This window comes from Leopardus geoffroyi, chromosome B1 (genome assembly GCF_018350155.1).
Source record: "Leopardus geoffroyi isolate Oge1 chromosome B1, O.geoffroyi_Oge1_pat1.0, whole genome shotgun sequence".
Taxonomy (NCBI): Eukaryota; Metazoa; Chordata; class Mammalia; order Carnivora; family Felidae; genus Leopardus; species Leopardus geoffroyi.
The window spans coordinates 21,164,384-21,187,961 of NC_059327.1; the positions used below are offsets into that span (position 1 = coordinate 21,164,384).

A 23,578-nucleotide genomic window follows, 5' to 3' on the forward strand; every position below is an offset into this window, starting at 1 on the left:
ATTTGGGGACTCCTGTATTCGGTGCATAGACATTTATAATTGTTAGCTCTTCCAGATGGATAGACCCTTAATTATTATATAATGCCCATGTAAAGTCTAGTTTGTCTGATACAAGTATGGCTACTCCAGCTTTCTTTTGACTTCCAATAGCATGATAGATAGTTCTCCATCCCCTCACTTTCAATCTGAAGGTGTCCTCAGGTCTAAAATGAGTCTCTTGTAGACAGCAAATAGATGGGTCTTGTTTTTTATCCATTCTGATACCCTATGTCTTTTGGTTGGAGCATTTAGTCCATTTATATTCAGTGTTATTATGGAAAGATATGGGTTTAGAGTCATTGTGATGTCTGTAGGTTTCATTCTTGTAGTGATGTCTCTGGTATTTTGTGGTCCTTGCAACATTTCACTCACAGAATCCCCCTTAGGATCTCTTGTAGGGCTGGTTTAGTGGTGATGAATTCCTTCAGTTTTTGTTTGTTTGGGAAAAACTTTATTTCTGCTTCTATTCTGAATGACAGACTTGCTGGATAAAGGATTCTCGGCTGCATATTTTTTTCTGTTCATCACATTGAAGATTTCCTGCAGTTCCTTTCTGGCTTGCCAAGTTTCAGTAGATAGGTCTGCCACTACTCTTATGTGTCTCCCTTTGTAAGTTAGAGCCTGTTTATCCCTAGCTGCTTTCAGAATTCTCTCTTTATCCTTGTATTTTGCCAGTTTCACTATGATATGTCGTGCAGAAGATCGACTCAAGTTACCTCTGAAGGGAGTTCTGTGTGCCTCCTGGATTTCAATGCTTGTTTCCTCCTCCAGATCAGGGAACTTCTCAGCTATGATTTGTTCAAGTACACCTTCAGCCCCTTTCTCTCACTTCTTCTTCCTCTGTAATTCCTATGATACGGATATTGTTCCATTTGATTGCATCACTTAGTTCTCTAATTCTCCCCTAATACTCCTGGATTTTTTTATCTCTCTTTCTCTCACCTTCCTCTTTTTCCATAATTTTATCATCTAATTCACCTATTCTCTCCTGTTTCTTCAACCTGTGCTATGGCTGCCTCCATTTTATTTTGCACCTCATTTATAGCATTTTTTAGCTCCTCATGACTATTTCTTAGTCCCTTGATCTCTGTAGCAATAGATTCTCTGCTGTCCTCTATGCTTTTTTCAAGCCCAGCGATTAACTTTATGACTATTATTCTAAATTCTTGTTCCATTATATTGCTTAAATTGTTTTTGATCGATTTATTAGTTGTTGCTACTTCCTGGAGTTTCTTTTGAGGAGAGTTCTTCCGTTTCCTCATTTTGGGTAGTCCCTGGGGTGGCTCCAAAGTGCAGGGCACTTCCCCTGTGCTGTCTGGAGTAACTTGTGTTGGTGGGCAGGGCCGCAGTCAGACTGGATGTCTGCCCCCAGCCCACTGCTGGGGCCACAGTCAGACTGGTGTGTACCTTATCTTCCCTTTTCCCAGGGGCAGGACTCACTGTGCAGTGGTGTGGCCCATGCCTGGGCTACTTGTACACTGCCAGACTTGTGGTGTTGTTTCGATGGGATTTGGCATATCAGCCAGGGTAGATTCGCAAGGTGCACAGGGGCGGGAGGGGCAGGCTTAGCTCCCTTTGCCCCTGGTGGTCCCCTGTGGGAGGGGCCCTGAAGCACCGGGAAAGAGGTAGGCCCATTGGAGGGATGGATCCACAGAAGCACAGCATTGGGTGTTTGCACGGTGCAAGCAAGTTTGGTGATGGGAACTGGTTCCCTTTGGGATTTCGGCTGGGGTATGGGAGAGGGAAATGGTGCTTACCAGCCCCCTTATTCCCCTGCCGAGCTGAGCTCTGTCTTCCGGGGCTCAACAACTCTCTCTCCCGGTGTCCTCTCGCCCTCCCCGCTATCTGAGAGCAGAGCTGTTGACTTTTAACATTCCAGATGTTAAGTCCCGCTGGCTGTCAGAACTCACAGAGTCCAGCCCCTCTGTTTTTGCAAGCCAGACTTCGGGGGCTCTATCTTGCCGGGTAAGCTGCCCCTCCACCGCCCTGGCTCCCTCCTGCCATTCCTTGCAGCATGCACTATCTCTCTGCCCTTTCTACCGTCTTCCATGGGCCTCTTGTCTACGCTTTCTCCAGTGAGTCCATTCTGCTAGTCTTCTGGTAGTTTTCTGGGTTATTTAGGCTGATGTGGGTGGAATCTAAGCGATCAGCAGGACACAGAGAGCCCAGTGTCCTCCTACGCCACCATCTTCCCCAGGTCCTTATGATGTTGTTAGTAACATTTTTTCTCTAGCTTACCTTGTTGTCAGAATAAAGTGTATGCATATTATAATATTTGCACATAATACATATCACATACAAAATATGTGTTAATCAACTATTTATATTATCAGTAAGGCTTCTGGTAAACAGTAGGCTATTAAGTTTGGAAGGAGTCAAAAGTTATATGTGGAATTGTAACTGCACAGGAGGTTGGTACCCATACCCCTGAATTGTTCAGGGGTCAACTGTACAATATTTACATACCTTTTAAATTTAGCAAAAACAACTTCAAAAAGAGAATAAGAAAAAAGCACTAAATGTATAAAATCTTAAAAACAATTCAATTTTTCAATTGTGGAAATTATTATTGAAAAGGATTAACAAGTTTATATAATATTACTTAGTTTTGGCAGTTTATTCCCAACACACTGGCATTTTATTTTCGGAGAGAACTTAAATGTCCCTTGAATAAATAAGAATAAAAGCTTAAAAAGCGTTATCTGGGACAAAGTTTATAAACTAATGTTTTAATTTATAAAACGGATTTAAAACATATATACAATGGAATATTGTTCAGCCAAATGAAATCTTGCCATTTGCAATGATATGGACAGAGCTAGAGGGTATAATGCTAAGCGAAGTAAGTCAGAGAAAGAAAAATACCACATGATTTCACCTATATGTGTTATTTAATAAACAAAACAAACAAGCAAAGGGAAAAAATAGAAAGAGAGAGATAAATCAAGAAACAGACTCTTAATTTTGGAGAACAAACTGCTGGTTCCCAGAGGGGAGGTAGGCAGGGGTGCGGGTGAAATTGGTGATAGGGATTAAGGAGTGCTTTTGCTGTGATGAGCACCAGGTAATGTATGGAATGTTGAATTGCTATGTACACCTGAAACATTAATATAGCATGTTAATTAACGGAATAAAAATAAAAACTTCAAAAAGTGAAGTTTAGAGAGGATTAAAAGATGGGAACAAGATTAAAGCAACTACTAGTAATAATCAAAATATTAAGAAGAATGGAGTGATGTTAAGATTAAAGAACTATATAGCTGAAATGGGCCTTACAAATTCAAATCAATCATTCTATCTATGACATTTCATAGAAGTCATAGATTCCTATGACATTCAAGAAGAGTGATAACCCTGAAAGGTTAAATGACTCAGTTACTGTTACAAAGACTGACTGTGGCAGAACACTAAAACTGAACCCAATTTTTAAAAATGTTTATTTATTTTTGAGTGTGAGCAGTAGAGAGGCAGAGACAGGGGAGACAAAGAATCTGAAGCAGGTTCCAGGCTCTGAGCTGTCAGCACAAAGCCTGATATGGGGCTTGAACTCACAAACCATGAGATCATGACCTGAGCTGAAGTCGGATGTTTAACCAACAGCAACCCAGGTGCCCGGAGATATAAACATTTTTAAAGGCATAATTAATACATAGTTTCTAACTTCATTCTCAAGGTTTTATACTTAGAGAGTATTATATGAGATTCAGTTTCATAATCTAGGAGAAAGTTTAAATATTCCCATCTAGAAAGTTGCCTATGAAGAAAGAGTAAAAGGCTGATGCTCAAGGGAACACAATAAGTTCTTCGCTATCCCCAAATTGAGAACTATGCAGTGTTTCTTTGCAGGAACCATAGCAGGCTCATAAATTTCTAGCACATTATGAAGTATACACCTGGAAAGTGGCTCCAGATCAGGTTCAAAGAGGTGGTGGATGTAGATATTAAGCCAATGAATTTCTCCTACCACAAGGAAACTTGTAAGGCTTGAGGTAGGGAGGCAGATTCTCCTTTACTCTTTAGGTTTTATCAATGCAGTGACATTTATTTTTGCAGACTGCAATTTACTCAGATTACCTGAGGACAACATAAAATCTACACATAACATTGTGATATTTAATATACATACTTTCAATTAAAATTCCATTTAAACTTGAGGAGTTATCAGTTCCTATAATGAGAATTAAAAAGTCTGAAGTAATTGGTCGTGCAAATATATATTAATTATATTAATGAAGTCATTAATCCTCCTTCCTAGGCATCCAGCTAGAGTACATTTCCCAGGATCTCTGGCACTTAGATATGACCCATCTGACTCAGTTTAGAAGTGACCCGTGCCACTTCCAGGCCTGGCCCGTGAAACTGTCTCTGCGTATTCTCTATGCTCCACCACCACCACCAACAGCCACTACCACCACCTTTTTGGTTAACTCGTTTGTTGACACTCCGGGGAACCTTAGAAGCCACTTGTTGAAGATGGTAGAGTCCCTATCAATCTACATCTCGGAATGACTGCATGAAGGTGAGCCACATACAGGAGACTTCTATCAACCTACACACAACCCTAGAAATATTACATAAACAATAAATAAGCTTTTATTTGGGTTAATCCACTGAAACCTGGAAGTCTACTTGTTAGTATAAACTAGCTTACTCTAATAAGATCATATTTGAATACAATTCTGTCTATTAAATTGATCCTAAATCTTGGAGACGATGTGAATGTCTTGACAAGAAACAGAAAATGAAAGTTTATAATTAGATATTCTAGTATTTCTTTTTGGAGAAGGGTACATTACAAATGTGATATATTCTACAAATTAAGGAGAAGCTATCCAAGGTTTTTATGTGGCCAAGGGTGGAATATTTTCATTTTCAAGAATCTTCCTTAATCAGTAAAACTTTGCCTTAAACATACTCCCACGAGTTTAACATTCTTATGGAACTAAATGAATCTGGTCGCCTGTCTTCTATCAATTTTGTTTTTTTGTTTGTTTGTTTATGTATTTTGTCATTGAGAGGACAAAGGCCCTCTGCTCTTCTCTGCCACCAACTTCACTTAGGCACTAATATCTGGCAAATAAGTTCTGAGTCACTAATACTGATGGAGGCAGATATGCCCTGGTTCTATCATTTACCACCTTGTCAATGGCAGCCTGTAGGCATTCCTACTCACTTATTAAAGAGGACTCTAAAACCTAACTCATGATTTTCCCCATCACTCCAAATCATGTCAGAGAGAACTTCAACATTCAAGGAGATGGCCCCCTCTAATAACTTAGCCTCAAAGCTGTCTGACTCCCAACTTCAAAACTCAAGGACAGAATTATACATTATCATTCCACCTCTTGGGCTACTGGGTATGGCTGGAGAAAAATCATGGACTGTAAACTCCTTTCTTTAGTTTCGCAAGAAGTTTCCTTCATTCCTGTTGAACTAGAAGTGAGGGACAGATAAAGGCATATTTAGTTGTGAAGAAGTGATAAATGAGCAAATTTACTTCTGATAGATCATTTCCTCTGTGAAAAATGGAGGTCATTCACTTGAGACAGGGCAAAGTGAGGTGTGCTGCAGGTAGAGAGAAACACATTTTCAAGTAGCTGTTGTGGCATTAAAAACTGAGGTGTTGGGGACATGTAAAAAACTGTTAAACATGTCTCCTTGTGCACAGGTTTCCGTTTCTCAAGAGTTTATACCTAAATAGAATTTCTGAGTTATTAGACATGTGAATCTCCAATTTACTATATAATGTTAACCTATTTTCCAAAGATTGGTATTCCTACCAAGAGAGTATGAGAATTTTTGTTGCCAAAAGTTACTGTCAGTGTTTTTATCAGTCTAATTAATAAGAAATGGTACTTCAGGGGCACCTGGGTGGCTCAGTCGGTTAAGCATCCAACTTTTGATTTTGGCTCAGGTCATGATCTCACAGTTCATGAATTCAAGCCCCTCTTTGGGCTCTGTACTAACAGTATGGAGCCTGCTTGGGATTTGCTCTCTCCCTCTCTCTCTGCCTCTCCCCTGCTCACGTGCTCGCTTTCTCTCTCAAGAAGAAATACACTTGAAAAAACTTTTAAATACTTCATAATGGTTATAATTGTATTTCCCTATTATTAGTGATGTTGAACGTTTTCTCATGTGTTTGGTCTTCTGAGTATTTTTCTCTTGAATGGCCTGTTCAGACTCCCTGTTCATTTTTCTATTGTGTTGTCTTTTTTCAAATTTGCTCTGCAGATCATTGCTATTTATTCTGGATACTTATTCTTTGAAAGTCCTATGTATTATAAATATCTTCTGCCATTCCAAGACTTCTTTCTATATTATTAGGTATTTTTGTTTTAATGAAGTGAAATGTAGCAGTATTTTCCATTCTAGATTGTGCTGTTTGTCTTGTTTTGAAAATCCTCCCCACCTAGGGTCAAAATTTTATCTTCATATATATTCCTCTCAATATCTTGGAAGTTTTTTTTTTTTTTAATCACATTTAGGACTCTGGATTTAAATCACATTTAGGACACCTGGATTATTATGACATGAAGTAGACATCCAAGTTTATTTTTGTTTCCCACATAGAACACTTTACCTTTAATCAAGTCTTATCATCACTGTTCAATATTTAAGAGCTACCTTGTTTTAACTACTTTCAATATAATATTATTATTTTTGATGTAGTATGCAATGTTTAAGAATTACCTCATTTTTTAACCAATTTTTTTTTGGTCAAATCTTTACTTAAATTCTAGTTAGCATACAGTGCAATATTGGTTTCAGAATTCAGTGATTCATGACCTACATACAACACCCATTGCTCATCAAAACAAGTGCCTCTTCAGTACCCATCACCCATCTAGCCCATCTCCCCACCCACCTCCCTCCATCAACCCTCAGTTTGTTCTCTACCATTAAGAGTCTCTTGTGGTTTCCCTCTCTTCTCTCTGCCCCCCTTCTCATATGCTCTGTTTTGTTTCTTAAATTCCACATGAGTGAAATCATATGGTATTTGTCTTTCTGTGACTTATTTCGCTTAGCATAATACACTCTAGTTCTATCCATGTCATGGCAAAACTCAAGATTTCATTCTTTTTAAAAAAAATTTTTAATGTTTATTTATTTTTGAGACAGAGATATGGTATAGGTAGGGGTGGGACAGAGACAGAGGTAACAGAATCTGAAGCAGGCTCCAGGCTCCAAGCTGTCAGCAAAGGGCCTGAAACTGGCCTCAAACTCACAGACTGTGAGATCATGACCTGAGCTGAAGTCAGACGCTTAATCGACTGAGCCACCCAGGCACCCCTTTAATGTTTATTTTTGAGAGAGAGAGAGAGAGAGAGAGTGCAAGTGGGGGAATGGCAGAGAGAGAGGGAGACACAGAATCCAAAGTAGGCTCCAGGCTCCAAGCTGTGAGTTCGAGCTGCACATCGGGCTCTGTGCTGACAAAGTCCAAGATCATGATCTGACCCTGAAGTTGGGCGCTTAATGGACTGAGCCACCCAGGCAGCCCAGGATTTCATTCTTTTTAATGGCTGAGTAATATTCATTGTATATATACACCACATCTCGTTTATCCATTCATCATTAGTTGACGGACATTTGGTATTTGGGTCTCTCCATAGTCTGGGTATTGTTGATAATGCTGCTACAAACACCAGGGTGTGTGTATCCCTTCGAATCTGTATTTTTGTATCCTTTGGGTACATACCTAATAATGCAATTACTGGATTATAGAGTAGTTCTATTTATTTATTTATTCACTATTCCTTCTTGAATTTCACCCTTTATGTTAATTTCTTCCTCATATCCACTCTTTAATAGGTCTTTCAAAGATGATCTGAAACTGGTAAACTGTTTCAATCCTTAAAAATGAATTTATTTTATACTCATTCCTAAATGACAATTTAGTTAGGTATAGAAACCTAAGATGGCAGTTACTTTCTCTCAGCATTTTGAAGACATATTATACTGTCTTCGGGCTTCTATCCATTGCCACAAATTAGCCTTCCTTCAATCAGGCCAACTACTATCCCTAGTATAAACCTGTCCTGTTTCTCTTATCTTTGATTTTACAGGTTTCCTACATTCTGACTAAATACAGATGTATCTTTGTTTATGCTTTCTAAATCTGGGAATTAACATTTTTGTTCTTTTCTGAGAACTGTTTAACTATTTCTCTTAGGACATTGCTTCTCTCTCTCAGTCTGTAACCCCTTAAGAGACAAATTTTAGACCCAGTTTATTTTTCATGTCTCTCAAATTTTCCTTACTATTTACCAATTCTTTAAAAGTGTGTTATATTCTGTGTAGTTTCTTCAAAATTATCTTCCAGATTACTAATTGCCTCTTCAATTATGTCCTATATGCTGCCTTACCTACCTAACCTTCAATGTCTATATTTCACATTTCTAGAAATTCTATTTGATTCTTTATCGTAATCTACCTATTCTTTTCCATACTGAGTTTTCACTATCTTTAATCATTCTCAAATACTTAAATTACAGATTCAACCAAATTATCCTATTCTTTGCTAGGAATCCATTCAGTTTAACTTTTTTTTTTTAATAAAACTTCATACAATTGTACCTTTGGATTATGAGTTCATCCTCTTCCAGACCTTCTCTGTAGGAATTACATATAGTTAATGTTCAAGGTATTTCCCTTCAAAAAAGTTTTGTATTTCTTTCTGTCAGCGACATCAGCTTTTTTTCTGTTTGGGTAACATAAGTTCTAACTCTGAACCCATATGAGGTAGTAAGGGACTATGTTTATACATTCTCAGATTTTTTTTTTCCATGTGGAGTTCAGGCAGACATCTACAGGTCTCCTTGTCATCAAAATGAGAGGAATGATATTTTTCTAGTCCATTCTTCTGATGAGGGCTCTAGGTGTCTCAGCTTCAACTTTTCAAGGTCTTGTTTCTGTCCTTAAGTTGGCATTAAAATCCAAGTCCCTATAATTCTATGAATAATAACCCATCGCTCACCCACGTAAGCCACAGCTCATGCTGTTCTAGTTAGTTTCCTCCTTATTTCTGCCCCTGGCAATTTCCCTTAATTTCCTGAGTACAGTAAGGTATTTAAAAGAATGCCTGAAATATTTTTATGACAGATTTATAGTATGCTGTATTACAAGAACCAGAAGTCTAAACCATTTATTTTATTAAATGGGCATTTCATTATTTATGAGCATTTTCATTTCATTTAGAAGTCAGTTTCAAAAAAAAAAGTCATTTTCCTAATATAATATACTTCACACCTAAGAAAGACTGATAGATACCTATTACTCATTCTCTTTTTTCCCTACAAAGAGAACTCTGATTTTTAGCTAGGCACAATAGCACATAAAATAAAGGTAACATTCATCAGGCTTTGTTGCAGTTACATAAGCTAAAAAAAAATGACTATTTTGACTATATTCTGGCCAATAAAATGTAAATAAAAGTGCTTTTTTGAGACCTGTGAAAGGCAATTAAAAGCTGCTGACCCTGCTATACAGGGGGTCAAGGTAAGTAAAGGCAAAGTCATTATCTTGACTCATTTCTCTTGATCCCAAGCCATCTGCTCTTTACTGTACCTTGTTTTCTCTTATTTCAGCCTATGTTATTTCCATATCTGTTTAATCCCTGAGTTTAAAGCTGTTGGAAAGGGCACTCAGAAGTAGAAATGAGTAAGCAGATCATTGTGGAGGGAGGAAGTGAGGGAAAAGAAAGGGAGGAAGCTCTATATCGTCCCAAGCTAGACAATTACATGAGGATCACAATCGCTTTTGGATTAGGATGTGGTGCTATGAGTGAATCAGCAGGATACCACAGTGCCCTCCTTCACCAATTTTTCTAGGTTAGGTACCTCTGACCCCTCTGTCTCATCATACCTTGAGTCCTAGTACTAGTACCACAGGAATTAAACTAACTCCCTAGGGAGCCACTCTGCGCTCCTATAATTAAGAAGGCACAGCTGCAGATACTTGAATTTTACAGTACATTTAAGAATGCCTATTTCTTTTTTTTTTTTTATTTTTTTTTTTTTTTTTTTTTTTTTTTTTTTTTTTTTAAATTTTTTTTTTTTTTTTTTCAACGTTTATTTATTTTTGGGACAGAGAGAGACAGAGCATGAACAGGGGAGGGGCAGAGAGAGAGGGAGACACAGAATCGGAAACAGGCTCCGGGCTCTGAGCCATCAGCCCAGAGCCCGACGCGGGGCTCGAACTCACGGACCGCGAGATCGTGACCTGGCTGAAGTCGGACGCTTAACCGACTGCGCCACCCAGGCGCCCCTAAGAATGCCTATTTCTAAAAAAAAAAAAAAAAAAAAAGCCACTATCTTTGTAGATTCTAAGAGAACTTCCTTAATAAAACACACCACCAAAAGTATGAAAGGGACACATTTTGAGAACTTCTCTATCAGCCTAAAATCAAATAATACACTCCTGGGTACCTGAGTAACTTCTGCTCTTATTTATCTGACATTCAGATAATCCATCTCTGGTTCACTTCTTCATAACCTTCCAATTTTCAATTTTCACCATTCTACTAAAGACCAGTGTGCAACCCAATCTCTGGCTTAAGCCATGTTCTGAATTCTGCTGGGCGAGGGATGCGGGTAAAACACCAAAGACACAAAGCGCTACTCTCCTAGAATTTGCCAGTAAATGGCAGGAACCTTGATAAATTTGCCCGCTTGCCTGCAGTTTTATTAAAATTTGACAATAACTACTATAATAATTCAGGATAAATTCTATGTTTTAAATATTTGGTGATATATATGTATTATTTTTTGATAATTAAATATTTAGTTCATAATAACATCCAGTATTTGTATTTCTAATAAAACTTAGAATATCAGATCAAAGTACGAATTAGAGATTTTAATCTTACTCCCCAAATAGGATGTATTCACTTTGATTAAGTCTGTGTTATAAGATACTTGAATCAAAACTCTTATCTGGCTTTCATGAGGATCAAGTAATCACCAGGGCTGGCAGATCAGAGAACATATGTGACAGTACATGTGCACAGCACTGAACCGGTACAGTCACCAGGACTGTATTCTTTACGAGGAGGACATAAAATCCTAATGTGACCCATTTATTTGGATATTTGGATAGGAATCAGTATGGAGAAAGCCATGTGACAAAGAAAGTTTGAGTCACACTGATCTCCTTTCACCACAAACCCTGGTCCAAAAGCCGCCTACCACTGCCTTTAGGGCTCCATCATTAAGGTTGACATAGTAATAGCTTCAAAACCTTTCTTAATCTCTTGGGGACGAAAAATGAATGTTGTTTGTATATAGAGAGAGAATCATAAATCTCATCCCATCTTTAGAGTAGTAAAGTTTTAGAATAAAATTACAGTTGACCCTTGAACAACGCAGGACTTAGGGGCGCCAAACCCTGTGCAGTTGAAAACCCATGTATAACCTTTGATTCCCCCCAAACTTAACTACCAATAGCCTCCTGTTAACAGGAAGCCCTACCTATAACATGAAAAGTCGACTAACAAATATTTTGTGTTATATTATATGCTGTATTCTTTTGATAAAATAAAGTAAGCTAGAGAAAAGATAATGTTTTAAGAAAATCATAAGGAAAATACATTTATGGTACCGTATTTACGGGGGGAAAAACCTGCATATAAGTGGACCTGCACAATACAAACCCCTGTTGTTCAAGGGTCAGCTGTAGTTGGAAGAAGTTTAGACGATCCTATTTGAATATAACTCATTTTAACAGGCTGGAGCTAGCTTAAACTGGACCTTAAACCCATGGGAACCTTTCTGACCTGATGTGAAGCTGGTTAGGAAAATTCATTTTGAATTGTTCCAAGCTGTTTGAATAATCCCTTATATCCCTTCCAGAGAAAGGGATAATCTAAATATCTCAACTACGGAATATTTATATTATCAACTTGATAGATATCATCCTTATCAAAGAGCAGAAAAAATGGAATTATTTGAAATTCTTTTATACACACTTGCTATATTCTAAATTCTGGAGATGGAGTTGAGTATTAAAATGAGTAAAATGTAATTTAGTGAATGGGGAATAAAGCAGAAAACATGAATTCTACTTTCCCAAATTGGAAAAATAATTCTTCAATGAACACTTACTATGATAATCAAGTAATGATACAGCAGTGAATTTCCACATTTTACTTAGCTTACATAATCTATCAATACGTCAGAGAATAAAGAGGTAAAGGGTTACTCAAAGAGGAAGATAAAAAGCATATCTAGAAAATCCTGTTTAGTACACAAATGACTAAGTGTTTTTTTTTAACGCTAGGTAATATCACAAATAAAACTTGTTTGATTTTTTTAAACACATTTTTCTTCAACACAAGAGTGTTTACACCAAACAAAGCAAAGTTACTCAAATTCGCAGTGTTTGCTACAACAATTACAGGAGATCAGTGAGAATTAATAATCTCCGGTTTAAACTTGCCCATCAAGTTTAAACAGAAGAATAAAATCTCTACTGTATTATAAGTTTGCTGCATTTCCTATGTGAGTTAAATATTACATCATGGGAAAAAAAATACTAATTAGATCATACTACTAAGGTTTATATATCTTAAAAAGTGGAATAACATAAAGAAGAATTAAAACAGCAAAAGCTGTGATCATGTAAAAATATTCATTGAAAAACTACATTTCATGAGCAAGTTAAAAACTCATTTTGTCATTTAAAAACTCGTATTTAACCTTGCAAATAGAAAACATGAGGAAATTAAAAGATTTCATGGTTTTCTAGTTAGTTTCTTGTTTGTTTGTTTGTTTTTTTAATGGCCATTTCAATATGCCACTCTCCCCCAAATCTCTATCATGGTTTCTCTACAAATTTCTATTATCTTGTTCTCAGAAGATGACATCATCTTCTATTTCAGAGCAAACAGAAGCCATCAGGCCAGATCTCCTTCAGGTAGTTGCCAGTGAACAAGTATAATCTCTGTGTCTTCCCATCCCTTCCTCCTACACACTGAAAATGGCATTGTTCCTATTATCTAAGATTACATTTTTTCTTTTGGGCTTTAACTTTCATTTCTCATCTGTACCTTGGTCCCTGGCAAATCAATTATCCCCTCTTCTTCCTTGGGGTTTAGTGTTCCTCTTCTTTCCTTCAGCTTTTAAACATATTTAAGGATCTTTCATCCAAAAGCAAAAAAATCAATTCCACGTTTCTTTTTTTTTTTTTCAACGTTTATTTATTTTTGGGACAGAGAGAGACAGAGCATGAACGGGGGAGGGGCAGAGAGAGAAGGAGACACAGAATCGGAAACAGGCTCCAGGCTCTGAGCCATGAGCCCAGAGCCCGACGCGGGGCTCGAACTCACGGACCGCGAGATCGTGACCTGGCTGAAGTCGGACGCTTAACCGACTGCGCCACCCAGGCGCCCCTCCACGTTTCTTAATCTACTACTGTCTCTCCTTCCTCCCCTTCAAGGCCAAATTTATAAACGGATTGCCAACACATACCTTATCTTGCCCACATCCTCTTTTCTTTATCTCAACTTCTCCAACTATCATCTGATTTTCACCTCTAAGACCTCACCAAGATCACCCATGATCGCATTGCTGAATCCAGTGAACACTTTCACTTTCTCATCTAAGACGACCTCCTCTGGCTGAGCTCACTGAAACTGACTGGAGCACTTATCTGAAGTACTATCTTTTGTTGGCTTCCACGACTCTCCTGGCTTTACCCGTCTAGACCTTACTTCTCAGCTTTTTGCATAGTTCTATTTTCTGACAGTCTTTTAAATCACTGATGCTCACCAGGACTCTTTCCTTACGTGCTTTTCTCTTCATGTTCTACATATTCTGAACAATGTCATCCATTCTTAGGACTTTCAACACTTGATGATTTCCAAATCTATTGCTATAGTACAGATTCCTCTCCTGAGCTTCTGACCTATGTGTATCCAACTGGAGATTTCTCTTCCGCTGTCCAAAAGACACCTTGATCCACTGTACAAATTAAAAACATAATCCTTGCACACTCCCCCCGACTTTTTCCTCCTGAGGACCCGGTCTCTGTGAACTTGCTGCACAGTCCACCTAGAGCCCAAGACAAACACGTGAGGATCACCCCAGACTCTTCCAACTCTCTCATCCCTAAAATCCAATCCTGTTGATCCTACCTCCTTAATCTCTCTCCAATGCGGCAAATTCTCATTGCTTCATTGCTATTCTTCTAGTAAAGTCATAACCATTTATTGTCTAAAGAAATATTATGGATAAAAACTGTCCAACACGTATTTCTTTTAATTAAAGAATATAGAGAATCATACCCTCTGACGTTCTCATCAGAGAAGCAACAGTGTCTTACCTGGCCTCCTCCTTTTTAGCATTCCATCCCTCCCTCTAATTCCCCATCCAGTCAAGTAATAGTCCAAAAAAGCAAATTTGATTATATCATCCTCATGCCTCATGCTAAAAATCCATCAGTGTATCCTTATGACTCTTTCTTTTTTAATGTTTATTTATTTATTTTTGAGAGAGGGTGAGAGCAGGGGATAGGCAGAGAGAGAGGGAAACAGAATCCCAAGAAGGCTCCGTGCTGGCCAGCACGGAGCCCCATGTGAGGCTCGAACTCACGACCTTGGAGATCATGACCTGAGCCAAAATCAAGAGTATAAGCAACCATCTCAAAATAAGATAAACAAAGTATTTAATACTGAAAGACTAAGGACTCGAAAGAGAATAAATCTTCTGGCTTTTCATATGCTTAGAGCGAGAGAAGGAAACAAAAATGTATGTACTCTGCATTTACTACTTCATGAAACTGAAATTAGTTATTAATTCACATCTACTACAAATGCTATGACTCCGTGTCCAATCATTAATCCTCACAGATAACACAATGAGGTAATACATCCATTATTTTATCTTGCACTAATTTTCTTTTTTTTTTTTTAATTTTTTTTTTCAACGTTTATTTATTTTTGGGACAGAGAGAGACAGAGCATGAACGGGGGAGGGGCAGAGAGAGAGGGAGACACAGAATCGGAAACAGGCTCCAGGCTCTGAGATGGCTCAGAGCCAGACGCGGGGCTCGAACTCACGGACCGCGAGATCGTGACCTGGCTGAAGTCGGATGCTTAACCGACTGCGCCACCCAGGCGCCCCAATCTTGCACTAATTTTCTAATCTCTAAAGTCAAATGCAAATTTGCATGGATGAGATGATTTTGTAAAAGCAAGCTTTCTAAAGAACTGTAATCATAAGATATTATAACTTATTTCGGGATTTAGAATTCAGTCATTCAGTTATTAAATAAGAATTTATTAAAACCTTATGACCTACAAAGCTTATGTCCTGTATGGAGAATGAATGAAACCTCCCTCAATGGCACTTCAAAAATTTAGGACTAATATAATTGTTTTAATAATCTCAAGTGTCTTTAATAATTAGGTAGAAAATGGCATCCATTTTTCAAAAATTATTAAAGATAAATTATTTATTCAATCAATGAGAGGGAAGCTACATTTTACTTAGTACTCATAAACAGTCCAGCCTCAAATTACATAAACAGAATTACATGTGAGAATGTTAGAATCAATTAGGAAGTCACATTAAGCCCAAATACTATTTACCTGCATTCCAATTCAAAATAGAATTAAATGTTTTTCTTTTTTTTTTTTTAAGGGAGATTATATAGATCAAAGGAAAATACCTGTATACACCTTCATTCAAACTGACCGCTGTGCATTATTTGACAATTTCCAAGTCTTAGAAGAGAATTAGAGATGAGATTTTTTTTTTTAATTTAAGTGGAAAGTCATGACAGTTTCAATTCCTAATTCCCAGCGTGAATCTGAATAAAAAGATACCTATAAAATGTTGTAACTATCTTTCATTGCAACCCAGACAAAAGAGGCACATGGTTTTATAACTCTTAGTTTGATGTAACCAGAAAGAGGATATATTTTTTTTCAAATTCATCCAAATTTTATTCTGTGATTTACTTAGAAAAAAGATATATACATACACCTAAATCATAGCATGTGAATCTGTAACACAGGCCACTAAAAGGAAAGAGGGTAGAATTTGGTGGATTTGTCACAGAGTGACCAAAGAGGGGATCAGGCACTTAATTTAGCCTTCTCTACAACAATGTTCTTCTACACAGAATTAGCCTATCTTCAGTTTTACATCTTTGTGGCTTCTCTCAGTCTATAAAAAGTTGGGAATCTTCTACATTTATACATCTAGCAAATTCTTCAATATTCTGGGAAAGAATAAGCATAACCTCATGTCTCAAAATGTGCTACCTTAAAAAGAAGTTGGGAAAGATATACAGTGAAAGAAATTAAAAATGCATGATTATTGGCAATTATTATAGAACTCTACCAAAGAGATACAAATATTGTTGTCTTCTCCATTTGAGAGTAAAACTAAATTAAGTTGCTTAAAACTTTTTAAGAGATGCAAGTCAAAAATAGATGTGTTCTGTACAATAAGTAAAATATGGATGAAAGTGTATTAAGCAATCTAAATTTTTTTACTCTGGACCTTAAACAAAAAGGCAGTTCTAAACAAAATTTTTTCCCCTAATAAAAATAAAGCTTTTGTAAGGTTCTAAGCAGAATCTTGTCAACATCTTTTTATAATATTTATAAAGGCCATGTCTACTGAGAAATTTTGGCAAGCCAAACGTGCACAATTAAAATAAATAGTGTCACGTGATTGGTCTCCCAAAGCCTGGAATTTTGACCTTGACTAAAGTCTTCCCAATTCTAATGCTATAAATAACCAGCATTTAGTGGGACAAAATACTAAAACTATTAGTTCTCACAGAATGTGGTTGTGCTTTTCAGTGTGTATGTCCCATGTAAATGTTTAGCATGGGCTTATTCACTTGACAAATATTTATTGTGTGTCTACCAGGGTTAGGCCCCGTACCAAGCAATGAAGATATAAAGGTAACCAAGACCAACACAATGCCTCGTAAAGGGCTAAAAAAAAGCAGAGAAGACAACTAACATAGAATTGCAAAAGTCATCATCTGCGGGTATAGGATAAGCCAGGGTATTAATAGAGTCAGGAAAAGCCTTCTGCAGGAAGTTGAGAGGCAATGTTTTAAAAACAAAAATCTTCAAGGTTACAGTAATAGAACTGTGGATCTGTAAGTTACTGCTGTTCAGGCCTATCAGTTAAATTATACACTCTCATCACATGTACAGGTTAATTTATTGCTAGGCTTATATTTAGTGTAACATGATGAGTAAAAGAGGCTTTAAGCATCAACTTTCTTAGTACAGTTTTAAACCTCAAAAGGAATTTCTACTACCTCAAGAAATTTGTAATAAACTCATAATAAAAAAAGGGGGGGAGAAAAGCATAATAAATGAAGTGGCAACACAGGTTTAAAATATTTCTGACAAAATGGCAGACAGACCTCATGAGTTTCTTTCAACCCCTTCCTCTCTTAAACACATTAATATCACAGTAAAGGAATTTTTTTTTTTTAAGGTAGAAGCAGGGGCGCTCGGATGGCTCATTCGGTGAAGCGTCCAACTTCAGCTCAAGTCATCATCTCGTGATTCGTGAGTTCAAGCCCCATGTCAGGCTCTCTGCTGTCAGGATGGAGCTTGCTTTGGATCCTCTGTCCCCCTCTCTCTCCGCCCCTCCCCCACTGTCTCTCTCGAAAATAAATAAACATTAAAAAAAATTAAAAAAATAACGGTAGAAGCATACATGAACTAAGCCAGAGAAAAGGAGAGGAGACCAAAACGATTAAGAGAATTTAGGAAAGTTTTATAAAATGGAGGAGACGCAGCAGTGATAAGTGAGTTAGAGGAACAAAGGCAATACAGGAGTATCATGGAGGAAGAGACCAAATGGAAGTAAGCTGATTTGAGTTACAGACCCCAGAAAGGGAAGGTCTTGGGAATCCAAGGAGCTGTGAAAGTAGAGGAAGTGATGGGGCTACAAACAGAGCATTAGATAACGATAGGTAAGAACATCATTGGAGACTTCTCCAACACATGGGCTCTCACATACAGGTGCACGTACACCTGCATCTAGACTACAGCTCCTCCAACCTTTCCTATTCTTTGGAGTAACTCAATGACACCAGAGAAAAGGACTTACAAAACACTGACATTTGGATACCACTCTATTAAAAAGTCTAGGTCACCAAATTAAAAGCCACCCTCATGTACAAATAGCTTCTGAGTACCAGTAACTCCACTACTAGGCATTTACCCAAAGAAAAAAGGTATAAGAGTAAAGGTATATGCTAACTCAAAAAGATACATGACTCGTATGTTTATCACAGTGTTATTTACAATAGCCAAGATATGAAAACAACCTAGTGTCTACTAATAAATAAATACATAAAGAAGATGGGGCATGCACATATACATAATGGAATATTACTCAGTCATAAAAAGGAACGAGATCCTTACCATTTGTGACAACATGGTTGGACCTAGATGGTATTATGCTAAGTGAAATAAGTCCAACAGTGAAAGACAAATTGATATGATTTCATGATTATGTGGGATCTAAAAAACAAAAGAAACAAATGAATAAACAGACTTTAAATACAAAGAAAAAACTGGTGGCTTCCAGAAGGGAGGTGGGTGGGAGCATAAGCAACATAGTTAAGAGGATTAAGAGGTATAAACTTCTAGTTATAAAATAAATAAGTCATGGAGATATAAAGTACAGCATAGGGACTACAGTCAGTAAGACTGTAATAATGTATGGTGACAGATGGTGATTACATACACACTTACACCCAAAAAACATAACTCAATATACCTGGCTTTAAAAACAAATCATAACAATCTAGAAGGGTTCTGAGATTACATTAGTTTACAAATGTACTTGTATAAATGAATCTGGAAATTACAGGTGATAAATTATAGAAGCAACTTATGCAAAGATAAGGAGAACACCAATCATTTGACTCCTCCTCAAAGAAAATAACCTGATTTCACATCCAAATTAACAGAGGCATTTACACTTAAATGTTTTAAATTGATAAAATAAAATCTATATTATATATGTACTATTTCATAGCTCCCTGCTTTCACCAAAATTTTAAGTGGACCAATTAAGTGAACATCTACAGTCCAAATGTGGTAAAGATGGCTGCAGTTGATGCTATACAAATTTATCTTGTGAGTATATGTCTTTTTCTAGAAGAAGTTGTCCTTTTCTGCCATTCCAAGAGAAAAATCAACAGTGTGGAGTTCAAACATAAGTGGGGTTTGGAAGATTGATTTTGTTCAATATAAAGGCATCAGGCCTAGAAGTCCAGCCTCAGCATTTTTGGGCCCCAGGAGAATCTCATGACCTTGTGAAGTAAGGAACACTTTCTTCTGTATGAAGAACATACAAGTATTAAAAACTATCTGCAGGATAAGGCAAAATTTAAATTCTGCACATTACTTAGTTTTGCATGTAAATGCATTTAATTGTGCTTGCTGCATACTCTATTCCTACCCAAACTCTCTTGAAATGATCAGCCAATGCTGCTGAATCCATTCTGAATAGTTCAGAGAAGAAAATATACTGACAGAAAGGAAGGTAAATTGTAAGTATATATATCAGCAAATAGACATCGTGAAACAGCATTATAGACAAGCATATTAAGTTTTATATTCAATAATTTCTATGATTACCCCAATTTTGCTTTAGACCACAGGTTGACAGCATAAACATTTTAATACACACACACACACACAAAACAAATAGTTCTGAGTAGCTCTCATATATAGATAGGCAACAACCCCAGATACGTGAGGAAAACCTCCAAATTGAAAGTGAGGGCTTAAAAAATAAAACAAGAATAAAATCGAACCTAGAAGAAACAATACAATGCATAAAGGGTAAGAGAATTTAAAAACAAAACTATAATTAATATCCTTAATATAGATTATTAGCAGCGATAAATTTAGCAGCCAAAAAATAAAACAAAATGCTATACCATAAGAACATTAGAGAACAAAAAATAGTTTTGAATTTTAAACCAGCCTAGCTGAAATAAAACTCTCAACAGGACAGATGGGAGATAAAGTCAAAGATATTTCCCACACAAACAAGCAAGCAAACAAAAAGATTAAAAAGTCAGAATAGAAAATTAGATTAGGATCTGTTGGGAGGTGTAACTTCAAGCTAACAGAGGTTCCAGAAAAAGAAAACAGAGAAAATGGATAAGGTGAAATTGTCAAAGAAATAATACAAGAAAAGTATACAGAACTTTTAACATGAATTTCCATATTCTATTCCTCAAGTTCCAATACAATAAATGGGAAAAAAATGCCCACACAAAGCTCATTATTGTGAAAGTTTCAAATACCAGGGGTAAAAAGAAATTATAAAAGTTTTCAGAGCAGGGAAAAAAGTTGATTACAAAAGGAGTAACAATCAAATAGTATGATTGGAGACTCGGGAAGAGTAAGACAAAAGGGCTTTGGTATTATTTTTACAGGAATTTTTATAAACACTAATTATGTCATAATAAATATACATAAGTAAATACATGAATAAAATTACAAAAACAAATTTACTGAACCCTCACTACATGCTAGTGTAATGCTGACTACAATTTTAACTATTTAAAATGTATTAACTCATTTAACTCCCCTAATTCTATGAGGAAGACACTATTAACCGTGGTCTTTTAAAAACTACATGATACTGTCTCTTAACTTTAAAAGGAATATTAATTTTTAAAAAGAAGAAAATACTGTTGTAATGCTCCCTACCTGCCCAATCTGTTCCCAGATCAACCATGGTTGATTAAAAATTCTGTCTTGGTCAATCAGGAGGAAGGGAAAAGAAAAGCTGGAGATGACAGTTGAGGGTATCTGCTGCTAGTATTTTAAATATTCATCGTATGAAAGTACTTTATGCTATGTATTTGTGATTTGCAATTAGAAGGTCCATACAGTAGATTCCTGGGTTTAAATGCATTAACAACTTCCACCAAAAGAACTAATGCACTTACATCATATAACCAACATATATTTGGGCAAAGAATAAAGCATCTATACCTTTCATTAAAGTTAAAAACAGAATAGCTGTCTCTTTTCTAAATTACTGTCATCTAAGCCCTTCACACTCTTAAGTCTTAAAAAGGAAATTTTCCTAGATAACTCCTAGTCATTTACATGACTATTAAACATACTGATAGGACAAAAACAAAACACATCGTACCCCTTTACTCACTTGTCTTACTCTCATCTTTACCTTATATTATTAATGACATAATGATACTTGAACATTTCCATTTGAAGATCTTCTGTAGGAGTTAGCTTCATTCAGTTTCCTATTTGTGCTGTCCTATACTTAAAAGAATTTCTGTGTCGAGGACGGAATTGGGGGGCCGGAAGTAGAATACCCTTGGGACTACTAAACTGCTATACAACAATGTAGCCGCTCCTAAGACCTCAGACCACTGTTTCAAAGCTCCTCCTACGGCACTGGACCTCCTGGATCATTTGCTGTTGTCCGGCCCAGCCTGACAGTTCCTATCTCTCAAATACCCAGCTCCCCACTTTCTGCCTGTTGACTTCTTGGCGGCCGTTTTCTCGTTTTATTTTGTCTTGGTTTGAGGTTTTGGTTGGCAGGTGGTACCTGCAGCCACCTTTAAGGTCCTGGCCTCAATGGCAGCATCATCTGTATCTTCCCAACAGCTGGGTGACCAACCCCTGGGCTGCCCGCCTGGCCTAGGTCTCAGTCTCACTCACAGGAGGTCCCCGTCTGCGGCCGCAGAGCTCACGCTGCCACAACCTCCGATGTCCGGTGTCACAGGGGCCCACAGTCCCCAGCGCACCGAGCATGACTGTCACACTTCCCCTCCCCGAGCTCAGGTGGAACACCTGGGGGCCCTACCCTCCAGCGTCACCTTCGGGGCAGCCCCAGAGCGCGCACGCGCTCACGCACCTACCGTTTCCTTGGCAGCCGCCACGGGGATGGGAATCAGCCCCCGGCCGCGGGGCGGGTCCTCCGGCTCTGAGGCCGAGCTCTCCGAGGGGCGCTCGAGGGCGGGTGTCCAGGCGGAGTCGGCCCTAGGGTCCCCGTACAGCTGGTAGCACACGAGGCCGACCAGACCCCCGCCGGCTGCCGCCGCGATGCTCAGCTCCCCCCAGCGCCTCCGCCGCCTCCAAGCCGCCTCCGCCACAGCCCCCTCTTCTTCCTCCCGGCAGGAGAAGGGCCGGCCAGGCGGGCCCGGGGCTATCCCCGCCGGCCGCCCCCACGCCCCTGGGAAGGGATGGTGAGGGGAGGGCGGAGGCGGGAGCCGAGGCGGCGGCCACAGGAGCCTCCGCAGTGCAGCCATTGCGGGAGCTGCCCGCACCAGAACTAGGAGCGGGCGGGAGGGGGGGGGGGGGGGCGCCGAAACCTCGCGAGAAGTCGGTGTGCGGAGGCTCGAGGCTGCCCGAGAGCGACCCCTGCAAACGTGCGGCCTGGGGTACCCTGTAGGGGGCCTTCAGCTGGGGCGACCGGGGGTCTCCGGCCGCGAGATGCCGGCGAAGGGGGCGGATCCCGCCTACTCCTCCGCCCGGCACGCCGGTCTCCACCCCGCAGTCACAAATAACTGCGCCTGCCCCCCGGCAGCACCTGACTGCGCGAGAACCCAACACCGCAGGCTACGGCCAAGTCAGCAGAACTTAAAAGAGCCCTCGTGGGCGAGGGTGTCCAGGCGTCCTTCCGCTACCTTGGCCCTTTGCCTTGGCACGCCGGGGTGGGTCTTGGATCGTCGGTAGCACCCCTCGGAGAAAGTCAAGGCCCCTGACAGGTCACGAAGAATTTGCAGTTGCGCCTTCAGGTGTAAAATAAAAAAGAAGCGTGGCTCAAGTGGTCAAGATGGCAGATTAAGTCAAAGGCTGTTTTGACTACACGATGACAGATTCTGGACTTTTAATGGGGGGAATGCTAACGATTTTTAGTTAGGGTTAATAGGTGTTGTTGTTGTTTTTTAAACATTACCATACCTTAATCCAACAAATCAGAAGTGTCTTGAAAAATACCCTTTTGTGTGGAGGCTGTTGGTCTAAATATAAAAGAGTAAGTGTGATTGTGTCATCTATTTTTGTTAATTGCCATACAAGTTGGTTTGCTGCACTGGCAGTGTCACTATTGTGAGAAAGTGTATGTGACATTCTCATCACTTCCCCGCCCCTGAGCCCAATTTTGGCAGGCTGAGTAATGCTAGCTGTGGTCTCTAGACTCTGGAATGGTGCCAGGATCCCTTAAAATATTCTGGGTCTAAGGGTGTAAATGACAAAATCCAGTTGTCTCAATTGAACTGCAGTCCAAAGGGAATTAGATCAGTTGATTCAGGCAATTCTTATAAAGACTAAGGGCAAACAAAATGAGATTTTCTGACACAAAGCCTGCTATTTCCATTTCCCATGAACCCCTTGCCTATAAGTAATCCATAAGATACACCTCAGTTATATCTTCTTTTAATGAAGGCTAATGGAATTTTCTTAAAGTTACTAAACAGAAAAATCCTCTGTAGCAGATGAACAAAAACGTGCTTATGTTAGGATGCTATCACGTTATGTTTCTTTTACTTCTATCCTGTAGTT

The 23,578-nt window shown here is 38.6% G+C and overlaps 1 protein-coding gene across 5 annotated transcripts in view; it reads right to left on the reverse strand.

Annotated features, from left to right (window-relative positions):
- MICU3 (mitochondrial calcium uptake family member 3) overlaps positions 1-22,546 on the reverse strand; it is a 112,593-nt gene extending 90,047 nt beyond the window's left edge. For 2 of the 5 annotated variants that reach the window (XM_045455043.1, XM_045455035.1), the window contains exon 1: positions 21,934-22,535. In XM_045455043.1, the coding sequence (XP_045310999.1) occupies positions 21,934-22,323 (390 nt within the window). In that variant the 5' untranslated portion in view covers positions 22,324-22,535. Of the gene's footprint in view, positions 1-21,933 lie in introns of all 5 variants that reach the window. The other 3 variants (XR_006706614.1, XM_045455052.1, XM_045455060.1) reach the window with 3 other exon arrangements.
- Between the last annotated feature and the right edge of the window lie 1,032 nt (positions 22,547-23,578).